Genomic DNA, 22,217 nt, shown 5'->3' on the forward strand with positions numbered 1-22,217 from the left:
AGATGGAAAATTCACCAGGCAGCAGCCTCAGTGAGAAGTGGCCGGAACGGCCCAGGCTGGAGGTGTTAAGTGGAGCTGAAGATGGGGTGCCCCCAGAGCTGCTGACTGGTGTGTCTAGGCCCCCTCCCCACTGAGGACCTCCACCTGTTCCTGCCTGGCCAGAAACAACAGGCTCCTGAGGGCTGCTGTGTCCCCAGTATGTAAAATAAGGCCACAGAACCAAACTGACCCTGAACCTGCTTCAGCTCCAGCTCCAGCAGGCCAGGGGAAGGTGAGGCTTGATGGAGACTGCAGCTGCTGCCCCAGGCCACATCACCCCCCTGCCCGTCCTCCCTGCGCTGCCCAGCCACCAGCCAGCAGACCAGATGAGGCCAGGGATGTGGAGCCAACCAAGGCACGTCAGGACAAGGTGGGGCAAGGGGATGCTGCTGCCAGGAAAGGGACAGGCCCCTTGTTGCCGTGGTGGGAGCCATGGGAGCCGGGTCATGGATGACCTGCAGTCCTTTGCATGCCAGCCAAACCACAAACCATGTGACTCAGAACAAAGTCTCTTGTGGGTTTGCCTCAGTTTTTTGTATTGATGGGAGACCACAGCCAGCACTAAGGCAGAACTGGATTGTGTGGTGACCGCTGGGAAGTGTAACTGCGCATGTGGGCAGTATGGGTACCCAGTGCATGTGCCAGTGAGAGCGCCAGGACACTGCACACCAAGGATGGGGGCGCTGGCCTCTTTTTAATGTGGTAAAATATGCATTTAATTAGTGTAGGGCCTCAGCGGAAAGCAGTGAACAAGCCCGCATTTCCTGTAGCAGCCATCGGCTTCTGCTGCCCCTGCTGGTCAGCCCTGGCTGTGGTCAGCCCTGGCTGTGGTCAGCCCTGGCTGTGGACTGCTTGCTTTTGGGTAGTGGGTGGGGTTTCCTGTGACTACACCCTCCAGTCTTCAGGAAAATCTATATTAGATCCCGGTGACTGCAGGAGACTAACTTGCCACACAGCCTAGCGTTGGGTTGTCATTAAATGACTTTCTTTGCTTTCTGTCCCTTTTCCCGTGGAAAATCTTGTTTAGGTTATCTTCATGTGCGTGGTTTTCCAACCTGCCAGTGGCTGGCTGTCCTCTCCTCCCTCAGTTCCGGACATTTCACCCCAGCCTGCCAGGACACCTGCTGTCCGGGAGCTTCCTCTTGGAATCCTTGCATAGGCCCCATCCCCTGGTTTCTGAGCTCCACAGAGCCCCTTGTCCACCCCATTTTATGAAGTCTGTCCATAGGGGCCATCTTTACTGAATTATTAGGACTAATGAGACCCTGCTTGTTTGGGTCGCAAAGACCCGAGGTGAAGGTTGCTTTCTTGCAGACACCACTGCCTTGTCTTCAAACTCCAACAAGTTCGTGTCAGGCTCATACCTAATCTTGAGGCAGGATTTTTTTTTTAATGCTTTCTTCTAAATATACTTTCTTTAAAAATCTAGTTATTTGCGTCCAGCATGATAGTGTAGTGGTTAAAGTCCTCACCTTGCATGTGCCGGAATCCCCTATGGTCACCAGTTCTAACCCCGGCGGCCCTGCTTCCCATCCAGCTCCCTGCTTGTGGCCTGGGAAAGCAGTTGAGGACGGCTGAAAGCCTTGGGAACCTGCATCCACGTGGGAGACCTGGAAGAGCTCCAGGCTCCTGGTTTCAGATCAGCTCCACTGCAGCTGTTGCGGTCACTTGGAGAGTGAACCATTGGACGGAAGGTCTTCCTCTCTGTCTCTCCTCCTCTCTGTATATCTGCCTTTCCAATAAAAGTAAATAAATCCTTAAAAAAACATGTAGTTATTTGGAAGGCTGAGTTACAGAGAAAGGAAGCGAGATCTTCCTTCCACTGGTTCAGTTCCCAAATGGCCGCAGTGGCAGAGCTGAGCAAATCAGGAGCTTCTGTCAGGTCTCCAGTATGGCTAGAGGTCAAGCACGTGGGCCAGCCTCCACTGCTCTCCCAGGCCATTGTCAGGGAGCTGGATCAGAGGTGGAGTAGCTGGGACTTGAACCAGCACCACAGGAGTGGCTTTACCCACCATGTTGTAGCACCAGCCCTGTTACTTCTGATGCAGCTTCCCACTAATGCACTGAGAGGCAACGGAGGATAACGCAGACCCTTGGGCCCCTGCCGTCCATGGAGGAGACCCAGCTGGAACTCCATGGTCCCTGGCTTTGGCCCGGCCCCATCAGGGCTGTGGTCAGCATTTTAGGGAATGAGCCAGTGGATGTAAGATGCCCTGCTCCTTGTCTTCCCTCCATCACACTGCCGTTCCATTAAATACTTCAAGAGCAGGGGTGGGGGACATCTAATATGAATTCCTGCAGGAAACTAAAAACAAAATGGCAGAATTCCTAGAACTGATAAGCATCAATCTGCAGAATAAGAAAACCCTCACAGTAAAATATCCCAAAAAACCTGAAGACAAGCCCCTGGCGCTGTGGCCCACGGATGAAGACCCCGTCCTTCGTACAGGCACCCTGGATCGGAGCTCCGGGCCGAGTCCCGGTGACCCTGCTGCTGATCCAGCTTCCTGCTAACGCACCTGGGAAGGCAGTGGACAATGGCCCAAGCATTTGGTCCATTGGCACCGACGTGGGAGACCTAAATGACATCCTTGACTCCAAGATCGAGCTGTTGCAGCCATTTGGGGCGTAGATCACGGATAGATCTTTTTCTGCCTCAAGGACTTTTTTTTTTTTTTTACACTTTAAAGGGCATTTATTAAGAATTCACAACAAGTGTACTGAGTGGTGCAGGACTGTACTTCCGGCTACCTGTGCGCCACACTGCGTAGTGATCTTACCTTTGCCAGGGGGCCCGTTAGGAGATGTAAACACCTGGACGGAAGATGGAACCGCCCATCAGTGGTAGAGTTGTCAACGGAAGAAGCGGAAGAGACCAGATAAGTCACTTAAGAGTCTTCTATATGCTGTTCACGAAACATTTTCATGAACTCCACAACAGGACGGACATCCCGAGGGAGGAATGCCCTGTAGCTCCAGAATAAGGATTAGACACATCTCAGAGGCAAGCTGGGAAGTGGCAAGGTGTACTCATCGTTTGTATAAAATATAAAACACAAAACATGCAGAAGCAGTACAATCCTGTGAGAGGAACGCAAACACAGGAACAATCGGGACAAGACAGTATCCCCTCCCTCAATCAGAGAGGACTAGCAGACAGCCCGTGGGAAATGGGGAGGCAAGGGAGGAGGCAGCAGGGTGAGCGCCAGGGGCCAGGCATCTCGGGCCCACATGCATGGAACCTGCTACGTGAGCCCTGGGAGTGGGGGAGGGAGGGTGGCCATAGGGGAAGCCAAGGGTTAGGACACCCTCGTTCTGTATCAGGGTGTCTGGTCATATCAGGTGCTTCTGACCCATGTGTACCATGGGGAGGCAGCAGGAGACGGCTGGAGCAAAGGGGAGACTGGGCTGACTCTGCTCTGGGGGCTTCAAGCAGGTGCCTAGGGAGTGAACTCTGCACACCTCTCTCCAATTTTAAAAGGAGTCCCAGGGTATGCCTGCCATTCACAGGAGGGCCTTCCTGTGGACTGAACCCCATTTTGGGCCGAGAGTCTTTCCCCCCAGCACCCCTGGGAACTGGAACTGCTCACCTCTAGTTTATCCTCCACTCTGCCTCACCCCAGAAGGGTGACAGCACCTTCACGCATCCCCACTGGGGCCCCTGATTCTCTGCTGAGAGGAAGCAGCCTCCTTGCCACATTCGTGTCTCCCTCTCTCCTCTCTGCCCAGCCGTTTCACCCTGCCGATGATATTACAGAAACAGTTCCCCAGGAGCTCTGAGGAGCACTGCTCCCTTCAGCTGTGCAAGGTGCAGGGGGAGCAAAGACCCACGTCAAGCAGGGTCCCGCACTCCCTGGGCCGTCACGTGCCACTGGCCTGGGCTCAGGCCTGCCCAGCTCCACCTCCTGCCCCATGGTCTCGGTGCGGCCTGTCACTTATGCTCAGGATATTTACCATGACATCAGGAGAGCTGCTGCGACATGGACAGGGCAGCTGTGGGGGGGCCACAGGAGGCTGCCACACCTCAAAGGTGCTTCTAACAACAACGTGTGGGACCCTGGAATGTTGGTTGCCTCACTGCCCCAGCCCTGCAGCCAGGCCAGAAGAGAGCCCTGGGCCCTCAGACAATCGGGGCACCCAGAAGCAGCAGCCCCGGCTTAGGGAGGGACCAGGAACACAGCAAAGACTGGAGAGTGAGGAGGGAGGGGAGGGGGCGGTGGGCAGAGGCAAGGCCACGGCCAAGGCAGAGCTGACGATGCCCACTGCAGCTCTCAGGCCAATCCAACTTCCTCCCTGAGAGTTCTAGGTGCAGCCCCTGCCATACACCCCCAGTGCCCAGGAAGTGCCAGCTCTCCCGGGGGTCAAGAAGCCCTAAGTTCCCCCTCTGTGGCTGTGGGGAAGGTGACCCCATCCCCTGGCAATGGGGAAGCCAAGAAAGGCCAGAGCCAGACCAGGGCCCAGCGGGGCCCCAGGGCCGCCTGCAGGTTGAGGCTGGGGCCCAGGTCGTAGGCATGCTGGCCCCGTGCCCACTCCCACGTTGTCTGGCCCCGCAGCAGCAGCGTCCCGTGGAAGAGCAGCCCGGCCACACACAGCAGCGCCCCTGCCACACACGTGTCCATCACAAAGGCCAGAGCAAACTGCGCCAGAGACACCCGGCCTGGGGAGAGAACAGAGCAGTCAGAGGGCAGAAGCCAGCCCGCCTCGCTCCCAGCCCATCCCCTATCCTCCCCACACTCCAGTCCTTAGCGGCTAGGGTCACAGGAACCTGATTGCTGGACACTTGCCACACACCAGGGGCAGGGCAGGAGGAGTTCCCTGGAAGAGGTCAGTTCTGTTACTTAGGTCGCCATTGTGCAGTGCCTAGGCCTAAGTAGGAGATAACAGGCACCTGCCCAACCAGGAACCATGGGATGCTACAGACCCCAGCGGGATACGCTGGGCAGTCCCATTTACAAGAAATGGACCTGGCACGGTAGCCTAGTGGCTAAAGTCCTCTTCTTCCACGTGTCGGCTCTAATCCCGGCAGCCCCACTGCCCATCCAGCTCCCTGCTTGTGGCCTGGGAAAACAGTCGAGGACGGTACAAAGCCTTGGAACCTACACCCACATGGGAGACCCAGAAGCTCCAAGCTCCTCACTTTGGATCAGCTCAGCTCCAGCCTCTGCAGCTGCTTGGGGAGTGAATCAACAAATGAAAGACCTTCCTCTCTATCTTTCCTTCTCTCTGTATATCTGACTTTTCAATAAAAATAAAATAAATCTTAGAAAAGAAATGTCCTACACAGGCAAGTCCAGAGATGGATTGGCAGCAGCCAGGTGTGGTGAGGAGTGATGGTGGGAGTTAGGGGGCAGGGGTGGGATGGTGCCTACCAAGACATTCAAAAAAATACTATATGGTGTGTCTGAAAACAATTGAAAGGGTTCATCTGACACGGTGTGAATTTCACCTCAAAACAGTTGGGCGTGACCCTGAGGGTCTGGAGGTCAATCTGCCAGGTGCCCACACCAGTCCGAGAGCACGGCAAAGGCTGGACCAGTCAGAATGCGGGGAGAGCAAGAAGAGTGACCAGAACACAGCATCAGGGAGGTAGCATTTGCAGATCAGACCAAAGCAAGCAAAAAGGAACCCAGAAGGGAAGGCAGAAGCGCAGGGCGGAGGGGAGGACACTCGGGGCTATGGGCATGGGCAGCTTCCCGCTCCTGAAAGATCTCCTGGGGCAAACAGAACTCCAAGGGAGCCATGGTGCCGTGAGCTGAGCTGCCACTGCAGCACCAGCGTCCTTTATGGGCACCGACTGAGTGCCAGTTGCTGCTCTACCAATGCTCCAGCTCCCTGCTGATGGACGTGGGAAAGCAGTGGAGGGTGACGGCCCAAGTGCTTGAGCCCCTGGACCCACGAGGGAGACCCCGCTGCATTCCAGGCTCCTGATGTGCGCCTGATCCAGCCCCAGCCTTTGCAGTCATTTGGGGAGTGCATCAATGCATAGAAGATCATTTCTCTCTCTCCTCTGTAACTCTGTCTCTCAAATAAAGTAAGCTCAATCTTTAAAAAAAAAATGATTTATGAGGCAAGAGCAGGCAGACAGAACTTCCACCCAGATGCCGGGAACAGCTTGGGCTGGGCCAGACAGAAGCCAGGAACCAGAAACTCGATCCAGGAGGAACGCAAGTACCTGGGCTGTCACCACTAGGGCACCCATCAGCAGGAGCTGAGCTGGGATTTTAACCCAGGCACTTCAGGATGGGATGAAAGCAGCTCAACTGTCGGGCCATGGCAACACCTCTCGGAGTGTTGTGCATTCTGCTGAGTTAGAGCCCCACGTCCCGTGGCAGTGTGGTGGCGGGGCAGGAGCCACACTGCAGCAGGTGTAGGATGAGTGAGAGGTGAGGGCCAGTAGCTGTGAGCCTAAGCAAGTCCCTTGGGAAGTTTGCACGTGGGTGGCAGAAGAGCGAGAAGGAAGAGGAGGAGTGGTGGGGATAGGGGAAGGGGACCTGAGGGTGAGGGTCTGGGGCTGACAGGGTCGCACGAGGCATCTGATCAGGGAGGAAGGCAGTAGCCCCCAGAGGCTTGGGACACTCGGCCAAGCTCAGTGACAGGGGCACAGGTTTTAACAGGTACATCTTGTTATCTCCATGATGGATCCTGGAGGAGAGTCGGAAGGTCTGAGTGTTAGCTAGTGGAGGAGCAAGCTTACCAGAGAATAGGATGGGGCTGGTGCCATAGCTTAGCTTGTAAAACCACTGCCTGCAGCACTAGTATTCCTAATGATGCTAGTTCGAATCCTGCCTGCTCCACTTCCTATCCTGCTCCTTGCTTTTGCTCCAGGGAAAGCAGCAATGGAATGGCTCAAGTCTTTGGGCCCTTGCACCCACACAGGAGACCTGGAAGAAGCTCCTGGTTCCTGGCTTCAGCCATGATGTTGAGTCCGTTTAGGGAAGTGAATCAGCCAATGGAAACTTTCTCTCTCTCTGTAACTATGCCTTTCAGATAAATAGAGACAGCTTATCTTTTTTTTAAAGATTTATTTTATTTTTATTGGAAAGGCGGATATACAGAGAGGAGAGACAGAGAGGAAGATCTTCCGTCCAATGATTCACTCCCTAGGCGGCCACAACGGCTGGAGCTGAGCCAATCCGGAACCAGGAGCCTCTTCCAGGTCTCCCACGCGGGTGCAGGTTCCCAAAGCTTTGGGCCATCCTCGACTGCTTTCCTGGGCCACAGGCAGGGAGCTGGATGGGAAGCGGGGCTGGCGGGATTAAAACTGGCGCCCATATGGGATCCCAGGCGTGCAAGGTGAGGACCTTAACCACTGCGCCATCGCGCCGGGTCCGATACAGCTTATTTTTAAAAAGAGAGAGAAAGAAAGGGCCCAGTGTGGTAGTCCTCACCTTGTAAATGCTAGGAATCCTATATGGGCACCAGTTCTAATCCCGCTGGCCCTGCTTCCCATTCAGCTCCCTGCTTGTGGCCTGCAAAAGCAGTCAAGGGTCCTTGGGACCCTACAACCACATGGGAGACACGGAAGAAGCACCTAGCTCCTGGCTTCAGATCAGCTCCAGCTGTTGCGGTCTCTTGGGGAGTGAATCATCGGATGGAAGATCTTCCTCTCTGTCTCTCCTCCTCTCTGTATATATATCTGACTTTCCAATAAAAATAAATAAATCTTTAAAAAAAGACAGAGAGTAAGATGAGCAGACATGGTGTGGGCCAGCAACCATGAACATGGCCTATCATGGAGATCCGTGAGTGCTGCCAGAACAGGCAGGAAGGAGGGCTGGGTGTCTGCAACATGGACCACCGTGGGGGTGAGGAGAGCTGAGAGAGGGTGACTCCGGGACCAGGTGGTTTTGGAGCCGGTACATGGGGATTATGACCGGTGTGTGGACCAGCGAGTAGCAGAAGGAAGTCAAATGAAGGGAAGTAATGCCGTGGAGGGTTAGGCATGAGCTGTGGTGAGCACAGGGAGGGGCACCCCTGGTGAGCTGGGCTGCAGGGAGGGAGGGGGTGTTGAGCCTCAGTGGAGAAGGCGGGCAGAACAGTCACCGAGGCAGCATGGTGGGGGCAGTGTGGAGGAGCTATCCTGGCAGGAATTGAACGTGGAGCAGACACGTCGCTCCCCACACCCTGACACAAACTTTTTGGAGTTCACTTGACTTCTCTTGAAGCCCTGGATTGTCTACCCTGCACACCACCCTCTCTCACTTGCTCCCCCCGCCCCCGGAGCTGGGTCCCCACCGCCCACCCAGCCTGGGCTGACCCAGGGAGCCCCACCTGTGAGCAGCATGAGCCAAGGAAGCAGAAGGAGGGCGGCGGTGTGCAGGGGCGCCTGGGTCCGCAGCAGGGCAGCCAACGCGGGGCCCAGCAGCACTGAGATGTGCAGGAGGACGCCGGCGGCGTGCAGCAGCAGGCACAGGAAAGGCCGGTAGTTATGGAAGCCCACGCAGCGGTCCAGCAGGCGGCAGTGATGGTCCCGACGCAGGATGCACACACGGCAGGCCGAGCAGTGCCCGCTCCGTGGTGGCACCTGACTCTGGCACTGGTGGCAGTACCTGCAGGGGGCAGGAGGGAGCAGCCGCATCAGGAACCTCCCCCCTCCCGCAGCACAGCCCCCAAGAACCCATCCTGAGGAAGCAGGAGACGCCGGCCCCTCCAAGTCTCCACCAGCACAGGTACACACAGGGAGTGGCGCCTGTCCCAGGCCCCTCCCTGCGCGTGTCAGTGGTATGGGTCCAGTCCCCACCTTGAGGCCTTTCTCCTGCTCCCAACAGCGTCCTGTCACCTCTACCATGGCCACCTGGACCCCAGGCCACCCACACGGTCCTCTGGCTCCTGCCTGGTGTCCCTGCAGCCCCCCTCAACCCCTACCCCAGCCTAGCCTCCTCCAGTAGCCAAACTGCGAGGCTCTTAAAGCCTGCCATGTCCTTCCTTGGTGCCAACTCCTGCACGCCTTCCCAGGTGGTGCCTCAGGGGCCCTGCTGTCACCTGTCCATCTCTCCCTGGCCAACCCCCCATGACCTCCAAGGTTTTGCTCAAAGGCCTCCTCAATGAGGCCTACCTGGACCATATATCTTAAATTGTGCTAAACATGTTTTTTCTTTTTTTCAATTCAAAACGACAGCTTTGCCTATTGAAGGGTACAGGGACACCTCATGCCTCCCAGACGCAGGGCGAGATAATTCAACTAAGGTGATGAACACGTGTGCCCATCTCCTCCAATGCTCCTCGTGTCTGGGGGCTCACTCGTGTTTGGGGAACCCGTGGAAAACCCAACCTTGCACCCTTTTCCCGCCTCTACTCTGGCTTCTGTCGCTATCCCCTTCCAACATTCTAGACAACCGACCGACTCATTTCGCAGAGCTCCTGTCTCCCCGCCAGGCTGAAGGGAGGTTCCGGAGGTCAGATTCTCGCACACAGTAGGGCTCTGGCTCTCCCGCCTCAGGTGCTAAGGAGTTCTAGAACAACCCCCAGACCGCCCCCCTCCCACTCCCTCCGATGCAAACATAAAATCTGGTTCTAATATCTCCAACACCGGGGGTCGCCCCGCAACTCCACCCAAGAGGGAGCCTCCAGCTTCTCCCCCCCACGCCGATCTCCAGCCCCACTTACGCCCAGCCCTGGCCCAGCCCGCGGCCAGCTAGCATCACGCCGCGGATGCTGGGGTCCGAGCGCAGAAACAGCCCCACGTTGCCCAGCAGGTTCAGCAGCTGGAAGGCGGCCAGCGCCAGCTGCAAGGTCCTGGCCAGGGGGCCCAGCGGCGGAGGCCCCGGACCCAGCACCAGCACGTAAGCCAGCTCCAGGCCCACGGCCGCGGCCCACAGCGCCGTGAGCACCAGAGGCAGCCGCACGGGAGCCCCCTCGGCGCTCGCGGTCGCCCACGGCAGCCCCATGGCCCTGGAACGCCGCTGGCCAGGGAGCCCCCACTGGCTCGCCGCTTCCGTATTGGGGAGGGGACGGCGGCTGACGGACGTCTGTTCCCACCAATAGAAGCTGGGATCGGAGACCGCGGCCGCAGATACGGGCACGTGATTGGGCGGCCGAGGGAGCAGGCGCCACCTTGCAGGCCCGCGGAGCCCGCAGAGTTGGGGACACCCCTAGTGGCCGCCCCGCGCGCCCCGCGCGCCCCGCTGGCCTTGGTCCCCGTCCGCCCCCGAGGCCTGCGGGGCCGGCGCGCTGGGAGGATTGAGTTGCAGCCTGGGCGGCGTCGGGGTTTCCCGGCTCAGCACATTCCCCCCACACACCCCATGGCCACTCGGGTATTAATAGCCCCAGCGGCGGCGCCTCCAGCTGGCTCCGCGCCGCGCCTGGGGCTCGGGTGACTCTTGGTTACCTCAGCAAGCGTTGGAAGCAGTTCGGCGCCCGTGGGCGGGGAGTCTGTGGCCCACCAGCGCGGTGCGGTGAGGTCGGCCAGTGGCACCTGCTGTGGCGGAAGGTGTCCCACGCGTGGATGAGGACGCAAGAGAGGTTCCGCGGCTTGTCCAAGGTCCCACAGCACCCCAGTGGTGGAGCCGGGACTCGAACCCTGGAGACCTACCCCAACGCACCCACACACACCCTGTGCATTAGTCCCCAGCCTCCCCACCCCAACTCCAGGGCAGCCTCTAGCCGCTCCCCAACCCCAGCGCCCGCGCCTCCATCCGGCCCCACCCTCTTCCCCCATATTTAGCGCGAATCCGATCCCCGGCCGAACTGGGGCCCTACTTAATGCGGCCCGCGAGCCACGCAGCGTTTGCGGAGCGGAGAGCCCCAGCGCTATGATGATGGTGATGCAGCCTGAGGGGTTGGGGGCCGGGCTGGGGCCCTTGGCCGGTGGCGCTGGGGGTGGCGAGTACATGGAGCAGGAGGAAGACTGGGACCGTGACCTGCTGCTGGACCCGGCCTGGGAGAAGCAGCAGCGCAAAGTGAGTGTGGGCCCATTTGCTGGCAGACAAACCGAGGCCTTGTCGGTTGGGACCACTGCCCAGCCCAGGCCCTTCCCGCAGGCCTCTGCTGTCCTCTAACTAGGGCTGGAAGGGACCGATTGGGATACGGAGGAGAGCTCCTGGGGTCTCCTTTCTGGGGCTCATCCACCTGCTCTGGGTTAAAAAGGGTTAGGCAGTGGCAGACAGACCTACCTCTCAGGGCAGGGGGAATAAAGAGCCCCCTTCCTCCCCAGGGCTTATGGCCAGGCCAGAAATAGTCTCTGAGATTGAAGGGTGGTGGGAGGGCCCCTCTCACCCCCTCCACCATATTCTTTCAAGAGAGGAATTGGTCCTCACTCTGGTCCATGTGACAGTTGAGCAAACCGAAGCCCAGACAGGTGCCAAGTCACGTATGTGTCATTTGTGTCCCCAAGGAGAGGCTCTTTACTGCTCGCCCCACCCCCAATCCGTCCCAAGATACCCCTCCCCAGGGCATCTGAAAGGCCAACACACTGGGGTGGAGGGGACAAGGGTTCCCTTACCTGTAACCTGACCCCTCAGCCAGATGGGCACTTTTACGCTGAGGCAGCACCTTGGAGACCGGCCCTGACCACAGGGGCAGCTGCTGTCCAGGCCCTGCCTTGTAGGGTGCTCCGGGCTCCCCTCCATTCCTCCCTGAGCTAACTTGACTGCCAAGCTTTCCCAAATCTGGGTTCCCAAGAAAGAAAAGTACCTGGGCTAGAGTGAGAAAAAGTTGGGGAGTGGCAGGCCAGGCAGGAGTAGGGGAGAACAGCGCCGTGGGTACCATGGACCCCTGCTCGTCATGTGGGGGGAGCCCATTCAAGCACAGGGCCAGCAGAGCGCTTCTGGAGGGTGAACGAGCTGGCAGGTGATGAGCCCAGGGCCTGGGAGGTTCAGCTGGCTTGGCTGGGGTAACTGGGGTTTCATACCTCCCCCACACAAGTTTCCTCTGCACCTGTCTCCAAGCGTGGCTGTGCCTCTGGGACAGGGGGTGGGAGGGTTCGACAATCTCCCGGTGATGTCACCCTTGTCTCTGGCGCCAGCTGCCACTTGCTCTGTGCCCAGCTGCTCTGAGACCGCTCCCATCCCCACCCCCACCTGTCTGTCCCGGCCTCTCGCAGCTCCCAGGTCTGCATACCCCTCCAGGACACAGACCTGTCGGTAACTTGCACCTGTCACTTGGTGTACTGTGTCCCGAACATCCTTCCTCGCAGTCCCCACCCTGCTGGCTCATTCACCGGCCGCTCCAGGATCCAGCCAGCAAACCCCTGAACCTCAACATTCCGGTCATGTCTCTCGTCCAACGCTGATTATTAAATGAACAGCCTTGGGCTCAGCTTTAGCCCATGCTCCCCTGCTCCGAACCCCTTACAGGCAGGCCTCCTCCCTTACCCTGTACCAGCCCTCACCGCCTCCTGTTCCCCTCTGTCCTGCTGAACCATTTGTTTCCACCTTGCAAAACCAACAGGAGTTCTCCAAAACACAGCTCCTGCCACCTCCCTCCTGTATCCCCCAGGCTTGCCAGAATCACGCTTCACCCTCGGGATCAAGTTCAAACTCCCCCGGCTTTAGTATCCAGCAGTGTGCATGACCTGGCCCCTGCTGCCCCTCCGGCCTGCTTCTTATCACTTCCACCCCTGCACTCCAGCTCCATTCCAGTGGGACCTAGAGAGACCACAGCACCTGTCTCTCTCCAACAGGGCTGGTCCTGCCTGCATCACCCTTTTCTGCCCTTTTATCATTGTGCTAACCAAATAGTAGCCTTCTCCGGGAGCCTCTTTCCCCGGCTCCCTGCCAAGTCTTAGACTAACATGACTCTGACGGCCGACAGGGACCACCTCTCGTTAAGAGTCCTCTAGGTCTGTGTGGGCCCGAGACACTCCAGGGTTAAGACTCCAGCTGCCTTCACTTGGGTAGCTTAGATATGCAGCATGCACTTACATACCTGCAGAGATGGGAGGCTCACTCTCTGCCTTCAGCAATGGGCAGCCCCTCAAGTATTTACAACACAAGCTTCCCCTGCCAGCTCCTGAGGGTGCCCGGAAAGCCATTGAGGCCCAGCATTCCAGGCAGAACAAGGGTCTGACCCCAGAGCAGGAAGAGTGAGGAGTTTGGAATGCAACTGTGGGCTTGGCCAAAGACTTCTCTGGCCATGGCAAGCGCTCAGGGTCCGAGGCTTGGCAGGCTGCCAGCTTCACAGACACATGGCCTCGGACCACCTGTCCACTCCCTGCCCCACCCCCATGTCGGCTGGAGGCTGAGGCCACAGGCCTGGCTCAGGTTCAGGGGGAGCAGGCCCTGCCCCAGCCCAGTCACCAGGCCAGGCTGGGGGCTCAGTGATCCCCTGCAGAGGCCAGCAAGGACCTGTATACTTAGGGTTCACCTGGCGGCCACTGGGCTGGGATTAGATAGCACAGATGCGTGGTCCCTTGGTCAGAGCCCTCCAGGTGTGTTTCTACCCAGATTCTACAGAGGCAGTGGCAGCTGGGAGCATGTGCAGGCCTTCCCACGGCCAGCACTTACGGTCAGCTGCAGGTCTCTTGGGTGTTGTGGGGTAGGGAATGCTAAAGCTCGGGGGAGAAGGGAGCTGGTTCAGGGTGCACAGCAGGTCCATGGGAGAGCGGGAACTTGAACCTAGGACCTGAAGCTCTGAGATCGGGCCTGAGCCTTGCCCTCTGCCCCCACCCCACCCCCAGACCTTCACTGCCTGGTGCAACTCACACCTGCGCAAGGCAGGCACCCAGATCGAGAACATCGAGGAGGATTTCCGCAACGGCCTCAAACTCATGCTGCTCCTGGAGGTGATTTCAGGTGAGCAGCAGTGGCCGTGGTGGTATGCTGGAGGGGAACGCCTCCTGAGACCCCATGACTCCCTGACCTCTGACCCCTCCACTCCCATCCAGGAGAGAGGCTGCCCAGGCCAGACAAGGGCAAAATGCGCTTCCACAAGATCGCCAATGTCAACAAGGCCCTGGACTTCATTGCTAGTAAAGGGGTGAAGCTGGTGTCTATTGGGGCTGAAGGTGAAGGAGGAGGGGGTCCCAGGTGGGGAGTGAGGGGGTGGGAGGGGCTCCCTGAACACAGGCAAGACACTTCTGTGCACTTCCGTATGCAAACCTCACGTGCGTGGCAGCACAGCACCTGGCACCCAGCAGGGGTTGTTGAGTCCTTGAATAACCATGGACGTTTCTTGGTGCTGGCCATGGGATGGGCAGAGAGGAGCAGGGCAGGGGGAGAGGCCGGGCAGCTGAGCTGAGGCGCCTGGTTTCCGGCTCTCCCCGCCGCACAGAGATTGTCGACGGGAACCTCAAGATGACCCTGGGCATGATCTGGACCATCATCCTGCGCTTTGCCATCCAGGACATCTCTGTGGAGGGTGAGCACTGAACGAGAGGTGTCGGGAGGTAGGGCACCCAGGCCCTTGCCCAGCTAATGCTCCTGCCCCGTCCCCTGCCAGAAACCTCGGCCAAGGAAGGCTTACTCCTGTGGTGCCAGCGCAAGACGGCCCCATACCGCAACGTCAATGTGCAGAACTTCCATACCAGGTGGGGTCCTGGAGCCCAGAGTGGGGGAGCCCTCCCAGGCCCACGAGGGCCATAAGGATGGGCCCTGCATGGGGCCGGGGTGGAGGGAAAATTTCTATTATTTTTTTTTTAATATTCACTTATTTGCAAGGCAGAGCTATTGAGAGAAAGACAGAGAGACTTCCCATCCACTGGTTCAATGCCCAAGTGACTGCAATGGCCAGGCCTGGACCAGGGCAAAGCCAGGAGCCAGAGCTTCGTCTGGGACTCCTCTGTGGCTGACAGAGCTCCTAGATCTTGGAGCATGTTCCACTGCCTTCTTAGGCACATTAGCAGGGAGCTGGATCAGAAGTAGAGCAATGGAAACTCGGACTGGTACTCATTACAGAATGCCAGTGTCAGGTGACGGCTCCATCTGCTGCACCACAGTGCCAGCCCCTATAGCCAAGTTCAGGAAACAGCGAGTGGACAGTCTAATGGACTGCAGTCCAGGAGGAGGGCGACAGAGGATTCCTGGAGGCAGGTGCAGTGGGGGCCTCCCTGGAGAGGCTTAGCGGCTGGACACGGAACCTGGCAATAGAAAGTGGTCTGGCCTATGTAGGTATGTGTAGGAATTGTCATGGATTTGGAGATGGGCCACGCCTGCTCCCAGCCAGGGAATTTGTGCTTCAGCCCATTTTACAGAGAAGACTGCCCTGCTTGTGGGCGCTCCTGGGCTGAGGGGAGCAGAGCTTCAGGTCCCCAGGCCTGACCCCCCATTTTCTCTGTCCAGCTGGAAGGATGGCTTGGCGCTCTGTGCCCTCATCCACCGACACCGCCCTGACCTCATCGACTACGCCAAACTGCGCAAGGTGGGCCACTGCCACCTTCAGCCCCAACACCCCAAGCTCTACTCTCAGCTGACCTTTTACCTCTCCCCTCCTGACACCCCATTACCCATCTAGGATGACCCCATCGGCAACCTGAACACCGCTTTCGAAGTGGCAGAGAAATACCTGGACATCCCCAAGATGCTGGATGCGGAAGGTGAGGGTGGTCCTGGCCGGGACAGGACTTTGCGGGCTCATCAGGGCGCCTGGTCCCACCTCTGCACCTGGGCCTGCTCCTCACTCCTCCCAGCATGCTCTGCTTGCACCCCACTCCCTGCCATTACCCTTTCTCTTGTCCTCCTCCCTTCTCTACCTACTTGCCCAGCTCCACCACCACCACTAGCCCTGAGTAGCCTGGCATCCTGTTGGTCCCCAAGATTGCGGCTCCCCTAGGCATGTCCTGCCTCAGACCCCTGTGCCCAAGCCCGCAGTCATGGGGAAAAGACGAGTGGACACACAGATGGTGTTAGGGGAGTTTCAGGCTCTAGGCAATGGGGGGCTGTCCCTCACTCACCCAGGCCTTGCACTGGGCTCACCACAAAAGGAGCATGTCACCGGGCCCTGCAGTGATCAGAGAAGGCTTCCTGGAAGAGGAAGACAGGATTATAGATGTCCCCCCTTCCCAGGGAAGTCCTCCTCCAGGGGTTAGGGTGGAGAAGGAGGACATTCGAGCTCACTTCACTGCCCTCCCCGACCCAGACATTGTGAACACCCCAAAACCGGATGAGAAGGCCATCATGACCTACGTGTCCTGCTTCTACCACGCCTTCGCTGGGGCTGAGCAGGTAGGGGCGCCCCACTGCCACCAGGGCTGGGAGAGCGGGTGGGACGGTGAGGGGGGCGCTCCAAGGCAGCCTGCTGAATCCTGGGCCTGCCCACGCCCATCACAGGCAGAGACAGCAGCCAACAGGATCTGCAAGGTGCTGGCCGTGAACCAGGAGAACGAGAAGCTGATGGAGGAGTATGAGAAGCTGGCCAGTGAGGTGAGGCTGGGACAAGGGCACCCCCAGCATGCTTGGGTGGTGCAGAGGCGGCCAACGGGCTCAGAGTTCCTTGTCCCACAGCTGCTGGAGTGGATCCGCCGCACTGTTCCATGGCTGGAGAACCGAGTGGGTGAGCCCAGCATGAGTGCCATGCAGCGCAAGCTGGAGGACTTCCGGGACTACCGGCGCCTGCACAAGCCACCCCGCGTGCAGGAAAAGTGCCAGCTGGAGATCAACTTCAACACGTTGCAGACCAAGCTGCGCCTCAGCCACCGGCCCGCCTTCATGCCTTCCGAAGGCAAGCTGGTCTCGGTGAGCCTGACCCCCACGCCCCCCCAGTCCCCAGCCCAGCTGCGCTCTGCACAGCCCTGGGTAACCTCACGGGGGTGTCCCTCCATCTGCACTGTGGGTGAGCCATGACAATGCGGGGTACTTCTGCCTGCTCACAGGATATCGCCAATGCGTGGCGGGGGCTGGAGCAAGTGGAAAAAGGCTACGAGGACTGGCTGCTCTCAGAGATCCGACGCCTGCAAAGGCTGCAGCACCTGGCCGAGAAGTTCCAGCAGAAGGCCTCTCTGCATGAGACCTGGACCCGGGGTATGTCCGCTCTGGGGGGCAGAAGGGAGGGGCTCTGCAGGGAGCAGAAAGGTAGCAGGTGGCTTCTTCATCCTTGCTGAGGCCTCTCCACCCCCTTTGGGCCCTGGCTGCTCTCTGCACAAACTCAATCCGCACCCCTCCTGGCTTTGGCCCTCTTGGGGTCTTGCTGGGAGGAGCCTACCTTGTAGCAGTTTGTCAATGCAGCAAGTGTCTGAACCCCAGCCCCGCCCTTAGCCTAATACCACTTCTACTAGTCAAAAGTATATTAAGGCTGAAATAGTGCATATGTCAGCTTGCAATGAAGGAATCTCAACTGAACTTGAACTGTGGTTATGCAGCAAGGTGGAGGAATCCACTATGGGGGGAGGGTTGTAGAAGGGCGGGGGGGAAATCCCAGTGCCTATAAAACTGTATCACATAATACAATGTTAATAACAATTCAAACAAATAAATAAAACTTAAAAAAAAAGAAATAGTGCATATGTCAGATAGAAGAGAACTTCCAAAAGTTTGTGGAAAATGGAATTAAAAGATGTTTATTACAGTGAAAAAAAAAGGTAGAACTCATGCATGGTTTTTGCATAATCTTTCATTAACTTTTTGAAGACCTTTATATTCATGAATGTCAGAATTACCAAAATAAACTTACCATTACATTTTCCCTTGAAATTTTTGAAGAACTTCATATATCTGTATAACATTTTTTTAAGATTTATTTTTTATCTGAAAGAGTTAGAGAAACCGAGATCTTCCATCTGTTGTTGCACTCCTCAAACGGCCACAACGGCTGGGGGCTGGGCCAGGCTGAAGCTAGGAGCTGGGACTCCTTCTGGGTGTCTCGGCATGGGTGCAGGGGCCCAAGCACCTGGCCTGTCTTCCAGGGCTTCCTCAGGCCCATTAGCAGGGGACTAGCTTGAAACTGGAGCAGCTGGGAGTTGTGTGGTTTACATGGGATGCCAATACTAGCAGGCAGCACCAGCCTCTACTGTTCTTCATTGAAAATTTGAGAGGCATAGTGCCCCAATCCACTAATTCACTCAGAACCCCACAGGCTGGAACTCATTCCCAACTACTTGGGCCATCGCTGACCGCCTCCTGGGGTCTGCACCCTTAGGAAGCTGGAGCTGAGAACCAGAGCTGGGAACCGGACTCCCTCCAGATGCAGGTGTCTTAACCACTGTGGCTCTTAGGATGTCGGTTTTTTAATTGCTTAAATATGGTAACCATCCTGCACAAGCACTTTGTCCTGTCTTCACCGTGGTGAGCCAGGGGAAACCGAGTCAGAGGCTCAGGACGCTTGGACAGTCACAGATGCATGAGGTCACTGGTCACGTCACTCCCAGCCGGTGCCCAGGACAGCCTAGAAGGCACAGGGTCATCCCCCACCCACCGAGAGTGTACCTCCTGCTCCTGACCCAAGCCCACAGACCGGTCTCCACGCAGGCAAAGAGGACATGCTGAACCAGCGCGACTACGAGTCCGCGTCACTGCAGGAGGTGCGGGCACTGCTGCGGCGCCACGAGGCCTTCGAGAGCGATCTGGCAGCGCACCAGGACCGCGTGGAGCACATCGCTGCGCTGGCCCAGGAGCTCAAGTAGGCGGGGCCCGCGGTCGACCCGCCCCTTGGTGCAGAGCCCCGCCCCACACCGGGCCACCTCCAATGAACCTGCCCCTTCTCTCAGAACCCCACCCATGGAGTCCCCTCCCTTCACCAAGCCTCCCCCCTCCCCATGGGGACCCACTGAGAGCACCTCAGGCACTCCGGTTCCTGCAGCAGCCTACTGGGCCACCCACCTGCCCCGGCTCCCTAGGCCTTTGGCTAGAGCCTAGGGTCCAGTCCCCCAGAGGGTGGTCCAGAGGCAATCAAGCCTGGTTCTGGGCACCCAAGCTGGCGCGTTCTTCCCCACCCTCCAGTGAGCTGGACTATCACGAGGCCGCCTCCGTGAACAGCCGCTGCCAGGCCATCTGTGACCAGTGGGACAACCTGGGCACACTGACCCAGAAGAGGCGGGATGCACTGGAGGTGGGGCACGGGGCAGGGAAGCTGGGGAGGTTGGAGTCCAGGTCTGCCAGGCAGGCTGCTGACCCCTACCTTGGCCCCCTGCCCTAGCGCATGGAGAAACTCCTAGAGACCATCGATCAGCTGCAGCTGGAGTTTGCCCGGCGGGCGGCACCCTTCAACAACTGGTTAGACGGTGCCATAGAGGACCTGCAGGACGTGTGGCTGGTGCACTCGGTGGATGAGACCCAGGTAGGTGCTGAGGGGGTGCAAGGCGAGGTTGGATGGGCTCCTGGGCAGTAGGGACCCGAATTCTCTGCCTTGTGCCAGCCCTGCCCGCAGGGGTTGCCGCCCCCTTTGCTGACCACTGTTCCTTCCTGTGCCCTCCCCAGAGCCTGCTAACTGCACACGAGCAGTTCAAAGCCACATTGCCCGAGGCCGACCGGGAGCGAGGCGCCATCCTGGGCATTCAGGGTGAGATCCAGAAGATCTGCCAGACATATGGGCTGCGGCCCAACTCCACCAACCCCTACATTAGCCTCAGCCCACAGGACATCAACAACAAGTGGGACATGGTGAGTGTAGCCTTGGGCCCTTGCTACCCTCCACTAGTGTGCTGTCAGGGACCCAGAAACTCGGGGGTTCTGAGATAACGGAGATGCTCACCTTCAGGGCTGAGGTCAGCCACAGGCACCCCCCCCCACCCCACTCCCACGGGCTGCCTGCGCTGGCCTCACCCACATCGTGGTTCTGACAGCTTCCCAGGCTGCATGTGGGCAGGTTCTGCAAGGCCACCTGTGTCAGTTATAAGAGGAGTCTACAGGGCTCGAGTGACTTGCCCCAAACACAACGCAGCTCAAGGCAGCTGTAGCAGCTACGTCTGACACTGGATGGAGCCACAGAGCCCATCTCTTCCCCCACGTCATCTTCTAGGTTCCAGAGCTAGCCGGCCCTGGCATGAGCGCTCTCCTTCCCCACCCACCCAGGTCCGGAAGCTGGTGCCCAGCCGCGACCAGACTCTACAGGAGGAGCTGGCACGGCAGCAGGTGAACGAAAGACTCCGGCGACAGTTTGCGGCCCAGGCCAACGCTGTGGGGCCCTGGATCCAGGCAAAGGTGGAGGTAGGGGCCAAGTCAGGTTGCAGGGGAGGGGTTGGGGAGGAGACGGTGGGGGATGAGGGCCCAGGAGCCCTCGCCTTCCTCCCTTCCCGTGCCACCCCTGCAGGAGGTGGGGCGGCTGGCGGCGGGGCTGGCGGGCTCACTGGAAGAGCAGATGGCCGGGCTGCGGCAGCAGGAACAGAACATCATCAACTACAAGAGCAACATCGACCGGCTGGAGGGCGACCACCAGCTGCTGCAAGAGAGCCTGGTGTTTGACAACAAGCATACCGTCTACAGCATGGAGGTGTGTGCACCTGCTGCCCTCGGGACGGGCATGGAGGCAGCAGGTGGCGCGCCTCACCACCTTGCTATGTACCCAAGAAGACCCTGGGAACCGGCAACACCAAGTGACCCCGTCCACTAAGTAGTTCCTAAAGCTGGGATGAGAACTGGCCACAGCTGATTAACCAACCCTTAGCAAATGACACACTGTCAGACTTGAAGGAGGGGAGGACTACAGGGCAGGAGGGACAGTGGAATGTCCAGCTGGGACAGGGACCCAACCTGAAGAGGAGAATTAGCCCAGGGTGTGCGTGTGTCTGTTTCTCTGACACACACACGGTGGTTTGTGGGGTGGTGCTTGCCTGGTGGCCTGGTGCTAGCCGCCCTCTCACTGGCCTGGCTCTCACCCTGCAGCACATCCGTGTGGGCTGGGAACAGCTTCTCACCTCCATCGCCCGTACCATCAACGAGGTGGAGAACCAGGTACTGACTCGAGATGCCAAGGGCCTGAGCCAGGAGCAGCTCAACGAGTTCCGGGCCTCTTTCAACCACTTTGATCGGGTTAGCAGGGGCCCCAGCCCATAGGGAGGGGTGGGGGAGTGGGAGCGACTGGCAGGGTTTTGGGGCGGACCTGCCTGACACCCACTCACCCCACCAACCCTGGACAGAAGCGGAACGGCATGATGGAGCCCGATGACTTCCGTGCCTGCCTCATCTCCATGGGCTACGACCTGGTGAGTCCTCCTGCGGTCTCCCACCTCCACACATGGCCGGCCGCTCCTCCACAGCTGCATGGAGCCATCCAGGCTCAGCAAGGACTGAGCAACACCAACCCCCCAAGTCTGAGCTTGCAACAGTGTTCTTACATCTTGGAAACATCACCTCACAGAGAAATCAGGGTCAACCACCCACCAAGGCCTCTGCCAGGCAGCAGGCAGATTTGCACCTAGCACCCACAGTTTCCAGGAGAGAGGGCTACCTGTGGTGCCAGGGCTGTCCTCGGAGGGGACCCCAGGAGCCTGCCTGGCCTCAGCACCCACTGTGGGCATGATGCCCCATCTCTGTGACTGCAGGGAGAAGTGGAGTTCGCACGTATCATGACCATGGTAGACCCCAATGCGGCCGGGGTCGTCACCTTCCAGGCCTTCATCGACTTCATGACCCGGGAGACAGCCGAGACAGACACGGCTGAGCAGGTAGTGGCCTCCTTCAAGATCCTGGCAGGTGACAAGGTGAGTGTGGGCCCAGGAGCATGGGGCTGCGGTGGCAGGTTGGGGTCAGCGCAGAGGACCCGGGAGTCTCACCACCTGCTCCCACTCCTCCAGAACTATATCACCCCCGAGGAGCTGCGGCGGGAGCTGCCGGCCGAGCAGGCTGAGTACTGCATTCATCGCATGACCCCCTACAAGGGTGCTGGGGCACCTGCTGGGGCCCTGGACTATGTGGCCTTCTCCAGCGCCCTCTACGGGGAGAGCGACCTCTGACTTCCACCCCTGGGGCGTTCCTGACCCAAGGCAGGAAGATCAGCTTCCTGGGGCTGATCCCATCTGTCTGTGGGAGCAAGGACTTCCGGGAATGGCCAGCCGCGCAGTTCTGAATAAAGACCCATCTGAGGGCCTCTCCCTGTCTCCTTCCGGTCATGGGGTCTCTGAGAGCTCCTGGGTGGGACCCTGGCTGTCTCACCGTGACCTGCTTCAAGGACCCAGCACTCACACCACACTGGCCTCCAGGACGCCTCTTTATTGCTGTTAGTAAGGGGGGAGGGGACGAATCCACAGGAACAGAGGAAGGCTGGGGCTGGCAGGCAGGACCTGCTGAAGGTAGGGCTGGACTTGAAGTCAGGGTACTTCTGTCCTGTTCCAACCAGAGCCCAGGGTCCCTGCCCTGGCCCCTGCTGCCAGGACC

At 58.6% G+C, this 22,217-nt stretch overlaps 2 protein-coding genes across 3 annotated transcripts; one reads left to right on the forward strand and one right to left on the reverse strand.

Annotated features, from left to right (window-relative positions):
* Positions 1-3,049: 3,049 nt before the first annotated feature.
* ZDHHC24 (zinc finger DHHC-type containing 24) lies at positions 3,050-9,975 on the reverse strand. The gene is made up of 3 exons (XM_040970992.1): positions 9,646-9,975; positions 8,311-8,588; positions 3,050-4,696 (listed from the first exon to the last, which is right to left on the reverse strand). Exons 1-3 carry the CDS (start codon positions 9,924-9,926, stop codon positions 4,401-4,403), a joined length of 855 nt encoding a protein of 284 aa, XP_040826926.1. The 5' UTR covers positions 9,927-9,975; the 3' UTR covers positions 3,050-4,400.
* A 725-nt stretch (positions 9,976-10,700) lies between these two features.
* Positions 10,701-21,933, forward strand: ACTN3 (actinin alpha 3). Of its 2 annotated transcripts, none has more exons than XM_040970690.1 (21): positions 10,701-10,937; positions 13,655-13,769; positions 13,862-13,981; positions 14,248-14,334; positions 14,416-14,503; positions 15,255-15,333; positions 15,427-15,508; positions 16,051-16,136; positions 16,242-16,334; positions 16,416-16,646; positions 16,784-16,931; positions 18,375-18,525; positions 18,846-18,954; positions 19,042-19,182; positions 19,323-19,505; positions 19,917-20,051; positions 20,155-20,334; positions 20,727-20,873; positions 20,981-21,046; positions 21,386-21,544; positions 21,638-21,933. In XM_040970690.1, exons 1-21 carry the CDS (start codon positions 10,791-10,793, stop codon positions 21,794-21,796), a joined length of 2,706 nt encoding a protein of 901 aa, XP_040826624.1. In that variant the 5' UTR covers positions 10,701-10,790; the 3' UTR covers positions 21,797-21,933. The 2 variants fall into 2 exon arrangements, with proteins under 2 accessions (XP_040826624.1, XP_040826625.1); XM_040970691.1 differs by having other exon boundaries at positions 10,866-10,937; positions 20,981-21,061; positions 21,638-21,798.
* The last annotated feature ends 284 nt before the right edge of the window (positions 21,934-22,217 follow it).

This window comes from Ochotona curzoniae, unplaced genomic scaffold, assembly GCF_017591425.1.
Source record: "Ochotona curzoniae isolate NIBS_2020 unplaced genomic scaffold, NIBS_Ocur_1.0 scaffold_4937, whole genome shotgun sequence".
NCBI lineage: Eukaryota > Metazoa > Chordata > Mammalia > Lagomorpha > Ochotonidae > Ochotona > Ochotona curzoniae.